This window comes from Morone saxatilis, unplaced genomic scaffold, assembly GCF_004916995.1.
Source record: "Morone saxatilis isolate NCDOM2014 unplaced genomic scaffold, NCSU_SB_2.0 Contig8, whole genome shotgun sequence".
Classification (NCBI taxonomy): Eukaryota; Metazoa; Chordata; class Actinopteri; family Moronidae; genus Morone; species Morone saxatilis.
Genome location: NW_023340257.1, coordinates 14,162,317 through 14,171,611, shown reverse-complemented (window position 1 = coordinate 14,171,611; position 9,295 = coordinate 14,162,317). Strand labels below are relative to the sequence as shown.

Here is a 9,295-nt window from a genome sequence, read left to right as displayed (position 1 = left end):
ATCATTCTGCACAGTGAAGCTCACGCATCCGAATGTAGGAACAAGAAGAAACACACAAGACTTCTGAGTGGAGGGGGACTTTAAACATGTTTTCTCAGAGGACCTGGACATTTTTGACACCCCAGCGTACCACTGCTGTACCCAAAACAATTTTTGTTCTGCGTGAAATCAAGAACGTTTTGTACCTGCTAACTCGTCTAATAATGGAAGTGTTAACATACTGCACATATTCACACCTTCTTCCTCGTTTAAACCTCCTTCTCTCAGTTGACCTTTTATTCCACTGGTAACATGCCCCGTCACCTTCTTTTATTTTTTTTCACCTTTAATTGGTTCTTTTTTTCTTCCTCATGCGTCTTTGCTTTTTGTGGTTTGGATCATTTTTAGGTAATATGGTAGATTTTGTGACTTTGAACTCAGTTGAACTCAGTTTATTGGAGAACCCACAGAATGTTTTATACATTACTTCAGTTCAGATGTGAACTGATGATTTCTGGCCTACGTGCTTCTCGAACATGTGCAGGTCCAACCAGTGACATCACTCATGTAAACATGATGTATCATGACCTAACCCCTGTTGACTCATCTTTATCACTTGTAAACATTACAACACCAGCCAGCCTTCAGGCACATGTACAGGAAGCGCAGACACTGAACAAGAAGAAGCAGAAGCATCAGAGTGGTTTTTAACCAGTCTGGACTGGTTCACGTTAAACTTGATTTTGAAACTGATTTTTTCTTTCAGCTATAAAGAATACAATAATCTGTTAATTATTGCCTTATTATGGCTGATACTGACAAGATAATTGTTAAGATAATTTCACATTCTTGTTCATAACCTGTAGTTTACACACACACACCTGTGGGATAAAATGTGATGATTTAATAATCTATAACTCTGATCAAACCAAATCTAACTGAGATCACTATTGTAAACGCAACGAGGACAAAGTTTAAACAACAAAGTTCAAATGTTAATCATTTCTGGCTTTCATATAACATAAAGTCTGTAAAACATTTTATAATAAATAATAATATAAATCTCCCATTATCTGTCAATAATTACATCCCTAAACTTTACTCCTCTTTCAGCTTTCTACCATTTTGTTCACTATGGCAGCCACAGAAACAGAAGCTCATTAAGACTTCATGAATGAACGTCTTTACAGACTCTGCTCTGTTTCATTAAATCTGTCTTTTTCTGGGCCAATAATCATCCAGTGTCATCTGCAGCGTTAAACCTGCAGCCGCCACCATGAGGAACATTTCCACAGCAGTCGGTGGGTTCGGTTTTACTTTCCAAAGGTTTTGTTTACGGGAGAAAAATGGACAGGTTTGTGTTTCAGTCTCAGGCAATGTTTCTCCAATGTTAGGGAAGTCTGGGTGCAGAACATATCAGACACGATGAAACTGAAGCATGAAACTGCAGCATGTTGCGTGTGTGGGCAGTGAGATTTCACGTGTCTCTGTGTGAAAGAAATCTATTCACATTTTTTTTTTACATTTTAACCAGAATCTTGAGGTTGATATTGATCTGATCGTAGTAGAGAAAAACTGTTTGGTTTTTAGGATCCTCCAAAACCATAAATTAGATTTATTATCATACATTGCTATTCTACGACCCTTCAAGGATTAATTTAAGGTTCACTAAAGGTTTTAGACCTTTCAACTGTATCACAAAATCTTTCACAACTGCCAAATTTGCCCGTTTCGTCACAGATTTGTAGACAATCAAATATATTTTTTTTAAAACACTTTAAGGACTTCTCATTGCTGAAGTGGTGATGGCAGATAGGAGGTGGAGAGAACAATTCAGTCCGTCTAACCTGTCAAAATGATGGATCCAACCACAAAGATTAGAATCTAGTTTCCCCAGTTCCGACGTTGATGCTACATGTTGCCCTGTCGGACTTTTAAAAGAAAGTTAGGCATCACTAAATCTTCAGATCAATACCGCCACCTGAGGTCATATATCACGATGCATCTGAACAATGAAAAAAAGAGAGACTCACAGACGGAGAGACGTACTAATGGTCATCGATTCTTTCAGCACACAAATTGCAATCTGAACTTCCTCCAACAGCTTCTGTCAGGCGCTCCGGCTCTTTATGGATTTAGATTCCTATAAATATTTCAGGAATTAAACAAACTGAGGAATTGTGGTGGAATTTCCCTTTATTAAATAAAAACAAATAGCCTCCCTTAAAATAACAATAAATAATCCTGTTCGTTTGTTTGGTTTTTTTTGATGCAATTTCTCTCCCACAGTGGCCGCTCCTGTTTAGCATCATGCTAGTGCCTGTTGTTTGTAGGTGCTGCTTTAAAATCATTAGCAAGCTCTATGACGTTGTTTACCATTACTCCCCAATAAGAGAAAGCTATAATTTAAAGGTGCATGTCAATAACATTTGCACAAATAGACTGTGATATATCAACAGGACATGTAATTGTTGCTGCATTTTCTCACTGTTAACCTCAATGGCTGCTGAGACTTCAAGCTATCTTACCACAGTGCTCTGTTGCAGCATTGTAGCAGATTGGCTCTCGCTGTGTGGAAAACTCAACGCTCAGTGTGTCATTAATGATTTCCCCTGGCCGGATGTCTGAATGGGAAATCTGAGGAGGGTATCTGGGCACAGGGCAGAGTCCACAATGGTTTTGTGGTGTGTGTGTGTGTGTGTGTGTTTGTGTGTGTGTGTGATGGGAGAGTACATATAGGGAGTTCTGGCTGCATCAGCATGAATGAAGGTCTCAGTGGGTTTCTTTATTTCTGTTCTGTTAGGGACAGATGGACTCAACTCATGGATTGATTGATTTGATACAGTTCATGGTATGAATTATTTAAATTATTTATTTTTTGCAAATTGAGATTGAAATATACAAAATATATTTTCCCTTATGTTTTCTTTATCAAATTAAAGAATCGTTTTATATTTCTGAGGTCTGCAAAAAAATGCATATTTCCTATTGGACTGGAAATATAAACATCCTCATATCTCTTGTCACGTCTTGTCAGTTACCGTCTTGTTTTTTTCTGACTTAATTAAGCCACACCTCTGATTTTAAATAGGCTCCACCTGCAGCCGCCATGTTTTTGCACCTTGATACAGCTGCTGACACAACTGACGAACAAACAAAGTTAAATGTAGAAAGCTTTCTATGCTGTTTAAAGAGTATCATGATTCATTTTTCATCTCACCGATTTGAATCTTCACCTTTTTGTATCGTGATATATTGTTGCATTTCTAAATTCTGTCCTTTCAGTGTGTTTGTTTGTGTGAAATAATTTCACACTTTGTTCATTTGGATATTCATGAACTTTGTACAAAATAAAAGCACTACTTTGCATTTCTTCGTAACTGTGCCGCCATTAGGTGTGATATCTGTGCAACCGACAGCTCCCTCACACTCCTTTTGAGGTGTCAGATATCAGCCTGCAGCTTCACCGTGTAGTGACACAACACAGACCAGAACTGTTGAATTAATACCAGCGATCTCATGTGAGTAATTAAAGCTGTAAAAAGAGAGTTGTAGTCTCCTAAAAAGGGTTAAATACTCCTAGAAATCACCCTGATGTTTGCCCACGTACGTCTAGAAATTGGACGGAATCATCTTTCTGACTCAGATCCAGATCCTCAGGGAGAGCAGGATCGTCATAGAAAAGGAGGATTTAGGATGGCTTCGCTAGTCAGACAAGACCTTTGTGGAAAATTGACTAGCGGGAATGGAGCTTAAATTCAAAAGAAGTCCAACTGCAGGGCCTGTTAGCATTATTCCAGTAAAAAGGAAGTAGAGATGATAAGAGAAGAGGGGAATGTAAAATTAAAGTGCCCTGAGTGTTATTTGAAGACTGCAGGAAGTCCCTTGGGTGCAGAAAAAAACTCATCTCCTCAGAAAATAGTAGCTGCTTGCTGTACATACTGTAGCCTTCATGGGAAAATGAGGCCTGTTTGTCCCAAAGCTCAACTGATCACACTGTGAAGTTTCTTTATCAGGAACGCAGCCGTTTATTATTCACTGTGAGTATTGATCACTTTATGATTAGACAGTTACTCACCCATCATTACACAAAATGTATTGATTTTTGTATTTGTACAGTTTCGTGGTGCTGTCTCAGAGAGCTGTGTGGATTATAGTCTTCTCTTTGTTTTGTTTTGTTTCAAAGTAGTAATCTATAAACTAAAAGTCCACCCCTATTACAACTCAATGTAGCTGTTATTTTAGGGTAGAAAATATACATAATGTTGCTTTAAGCAAAATAAAACCTGTTTTTTCATTTAAAACCTGTTTGGATTATCTGGAAAACACACTGTCACTCAGCTGAAAACAAGGCTGTTTTTCTGAGTTCGTAAAAAGTTGAGTATTTAGAGATACATGGTTCTCTCAGGAATACTACAAACATATGACGTGTACTTTATAGATTATGATACACCGCTGTAGATTAAACTACCCAACAGTATATAAAGTAGTTAAAAATAGCACAACCTTAAACGTCATTACTTATTCATTCAGTGCTCCTCAGTCAGCATTTACTGCCTTCATTGTGGATTTGAGGGGATTAAGTTAAAGTAGCTCTTGACATTTGAGAACAGCCACGACACCAGATGTAGTAAGAAGGTGTGTAGCATCATTATGACAGGACTCTGGAGTCACTCCCAACCTCTCGTTGCCTGGGAATGAGGAATAAGAGGATTTCTAGTCTTACACTTATACTTGTCCTCGATCCTTTTGGTTTCATGTTTTTTTTTTTCACCGTGTGGAATCAGCATTTTATATTCTACTTCTGTTATTTTAGCAATTATAAATTATACAGTGTAATCTGAATCACCAGATTATTGCTAATTCTTTTCTTCTATTCTGTAGCTACATTAATAATAAAACAGTTTCAGAAAATGATCTTATCAGTATGTATTTGTGTGTCACTCCTCGACCTGTGCTGCAGTCTCTCTGCAGTAAAGCGCAGCACCGTCCTGCTCCCAATAAAACTATTTCTGCTTGACACTCGCTGACCCGACAGTCGGAGGCTTGTGCTTTTGTTAGCACTTTAGCTAAAAAACCTCTGTGTGCATCCACTGATGACATGTACAAGGAAGAATATGCTTTTCTGTTCATACGCACTGTTTTCTAAATGTTGGTGATGGATTCACATTCTGTAGTCGTTATCAACAAACACGTAGCTGTTATGAAACATTAAGTTACAACTGTTTAGGCCAGGCAGGGCCGCCCTTTCTCAAGGACGAGCTAACACAAAGCCTGCAGCTCCTCCACTGCCTCCCTGTGCTGCAGGACACATTTCTGTCTCCATCTGTCCCTCCACACCCTGTCTGCAGGACAGACATTACTACCACGTGTCTCGAGGAAAATTGCTTCTGCTAATGTGTTGTTTAAAGAGTTAAAAATAGATGTAGGAAGGGGATCATTTATTAGCCTTCCAGCTGCGTGATACAGTGAAGTTTGACTCAGAAACATGAAGGGCTGCAGTGACTCAGCTGTTTCTCCCTGTAGATGAACTCTGCCTGGTGACAGGAGCTGCAGCACACGATGGATGATTCACGGTGTGTCGGATTGTTTAATGAGTCAGAAAATAAATCTTAGTGTATAACGTCGATGCTGAACTCTTACAGTGTTGATGGAAAAGTAATGTTAATGAGGTGAGACTGAAAACAGTTATTATGGATGCTAATTAGGTCATATAAATAATCACAACAAAGGAGCTTTGATAAACAAACAAAGCTGGATTGTTCGAGTAATGTTTAGTAGAGCTGCAACGACTTAGTGAATTAGTTAATGACAGAAAAATACCAACTATCTTGATAATTGATTCATCATTAATTATTTTACTCCTTTTTTCAAGCAATAATACCAAAGATTTGCTTCTCAAATGTGAGGATTTGATGCTTTTATATAATATAAAACTGAGATATCTTTAAGGTTTGGACTGTCAAATACAAACAAGCAATCTGAATACATCACTATTTTATGACATTTTATAGAGAAAGCTAATTGGAAAAAAATTACCGGCTGAGTAATTGAGTGATTCAAATTATGTAAGAAGTAGTTTGAGCTAAAATGAGCATTTTAAAACTTCTATGTTGCTCTTGCTGCGAGCAAATTGTTTACATATGCAACATTAATAATATATCTGAAATGTTAAAAAATATTGAATGTTTGTTTCATTTTAACTATGACCTTGTTGGGTCCTGAGAGTGAACTCAGCTGTGTAGTCAGCTGACTGTGTTTGTGCTTGTATGTATATAATGATCCATATTATTCTATAGAGATTGTTGCTATGGTGATGTGTGGCTGAGACGTCGATTTGGGAATCCACCTGTCTCATTTCCAGACTCGTCCCCCAGCTGCACTCTGTACAATTACTCAGACTAATTCAGCCTAAAATCTAAATCCTATTATCAGCTGAATGTACTAAAAGTAAAAGTATTCCTTATATTATTATATATTTTATGTGTGTGTAATTGAATGTGTAATTTTGCTGTTGTAGCTGGTCGAGGTGGAGCTTGTTATATCTTTATAGCTTTATGTACAGTCAGGTCATTTTCTCCAGTGGTTTTCATCTTGTAGTCGGTTTAACTAATGAAAACTAAACAGCAGCCTTACTCCCTATTAACAGGCAACATGTAGGTCAATGATGGTTTATAAACTACCTCAAACATATTTGATTAGATTAGATTAGATTCAACTTAATTGTCATTGCACAAAGTACAAGTACTAGACAACGAAATGCAGTTGCATCTAACCAGAAGTGCAAAAAGCAGTAAAGTGCAGAGAAATGTACATATGTACAGGGATATATTGTTTAAAATAACATTATAGATATATATATGAATATATATGAATATACTAGCAGGATATATACAGTATGAACAACATTAACAGAATGAACGGGGTGAAGTGAATACACTACAGCTAATAACAATATTTGACATTACAGCACCGTAAATTCTTTATTTATTTGCTGACACGTGTCGATATTTATATATACTGTATATATTAGCGATGAGCTAATGTTGACTAATAATATCCGGTTTATCAGCAAGGCTCCACTGTCTGTCTGAGTCAAACTGTCTGAGGGTTTTTGGATCAATTGGAGCAGGTTGTTGATTCTGATATGTTGAGTATAGATGATCTGGCTCAGCTGGTTTGTCTTGTTTCTTGAGACTTCTTTGGGTATCTGTGGGTGAGGTTACACTCTCATCCTCAGAGAACAAAGCCCCTCAGCACTTATATAAGTGGGTTAGTAAATCAAATGAGCTGAGAGGAGTTGGAAGAGCTTCAACAAATGATGGATAAGAGGAACATTTGATTTGTGCTACCAGGATCTTTAAACATATTGAACAGTGCAGGAAATGGGCAGTTCACATTACCAGGGCGGAGTCTGAGCAGAGTCTCCATGAGGTCAAAAAGAAGAATTAGGCAGCCGTGAGGAAGGTGGGGCAGAGGACAGGAAATAGTTGATGAAGAAGCGTGACCCCTGTGCAGCTGCAGTGAGAGAGGAAGTAGAGGAAGGGAGAGACAGTACAGAGACAGAGAGAGAGAGAGAGAGAGGAGGCATTAATGGTTGTGACAGCGAGGCTGGTGGAGCTGTACGAGTTAAACATCAGAGCTGCTGACATGAGTTTGTCTTCTGACTGTCAAAACAAGGCCGTCGCTCCCACGGGTGAAATGTCAGCAAAGAACCAACGCAGCAAGAAGCAGCGCATCAAGTAAGTGGAGCAGTGAAAGGATGGCTGGATGTCGAGTTTACAGGGAACTTTAAGTTCAAACCGTCTTAACTTAAGGTCGGCTTACTCACTTGTTCCCGGGCTTTTGACTGTATTGCATGGTCTTCCTCGGGAAATTGAGTTTGTTTAGTTGTTCAAACTTTTGTGGAATTATCCACTGTTGATTCTTGATTAATTGAGTAATTGTTTGGTCTATAAAACATAACAACACAGTGAAAAATGCCCCTTTCAGAACCCAGTGTTAATATTCAGTTTACTGTGATGTACCCACTGTAACATCAAGTATCAAAGTCTCACATTTGAGAACTGGGAACCATCAGATGTTTGACATTGTCGCTCAAAAACATTTTTTTTTTCAATCGATTAATCGACTAATAGTTCTACTTTTGAATTTAATAGGGAATGCAAATTAAACTGAGGTTATGGCCACAATTATGTTGAATAGCCTAAACAAAGTAAAGCTGACAAAGTTATTTTGATATCAGCAAATGTGAACTGAACTGAAATTTTAGGTATTTTCTATTTGCAGCTAACCATTAATTTTGTTATTTATTAATCTACCAGTTATTTTGTAGATACATTAGGAATCATTTGGTCTATAGCTGGGCGATTAATCGATTAATTCAAATGTATGTTTTGAAATTATGCAAAAAATGGCTGAATTGTGAAATCAATATTTAAACTACGGATGTTTAAGTCACTCATAAAGATATGTTGTCTTGTTTCGTATATCGTGTGTGATGTGAACAAATTTGAGATTTTATTTTTAGACCTTAGGCATTATTTGGTTTATAGAATCAGGGCTGGTATATAACAGAATAATTTATTACATTAGATAAAGAAAGCATCAGATCTTCCCATTTATACAAACTAAAATGATGTTATGTTTGTTTCAGCCCCTAACCAGAGTCTTAAATATTGACACTGATGATTTGTTTCTGTGTGATCAGCCAACTGTCTGTCTCATTTCCCCTTTTCACACCTAAACTGAAATAAATGTAAAGCACAACAACAACTTCATCATCAAGTGTTTGAAATGCAGAAATTACACTTATTCAAATGTACAGTTGTGTGGTACTATCCAGACTCAGAAATGTGTCACACTTGTGGGTTCAAATGATTCAGTTGTGTTTCTTGAAGTTGTCACTCACTTCCCCAATGACAGAGCACACATCAGTCCTGTGTTTCAGTCACACTTCTGTCTTTCTGGATCCACAAACTCATGTCTGTTAGTTACTTCCCTCTTTTTTCAAAGTAAAACAATGAATTGAACCCTGCTGTCCTATGTGTGACAGACGTTATTATTATTGAATGTTTCTGTTCTGTTAGTCAACACACACTTGCATCATCAGCAGTCCAGTGTGTAACATTTAGGAGGAACTATTGGCAGAAATGTGATATAATAAGAACGGACAAACCAAACACTGGCTCTAGATGGGGCTATTCCCGGCCACCATAGTTTCTTCTTAGCACTTGGAAGGGGAGGGTGAAGCGAGGGAGTTGCGATCTGCAACTACACCACTAGATGCCACTAAATCCAAAACACTGGTCCTTTA

The 9,295-nt window shown here is 37.7% G+C and overlaps 1 protein-coding gene across 2 annotated transcripts in view; it reads left to right on the top strand.

Annotated features, from left to right (window-relative positions):
• limk1a (LIM domain kinase 1a) overlaps nt 1-9,295 on the top strand; it is a 49,675-nt gene that overhangs the window by 4,462 nt on the left and 35,918 nt on the right. The window contains exon 1 of one of the 2 annotated variants that reach the window (XM_035680647.1): nt 7,585-7,721. The exons of the other annotated variant lie outside the window; for it this stretch is intronic. Within the exon in view, the coding sequence (XP_035536540.1) occupies nt 7,630-7,721 (92 nt within the window). The 5' untranslated portion in view covers nt 7,585-7,629. Of the gene's footprint in view, nt 1-7,584; nt 7,722-9,295 lie in introns of those variants that run through there. 2 annotated transcript variants of the gene reach the window in all.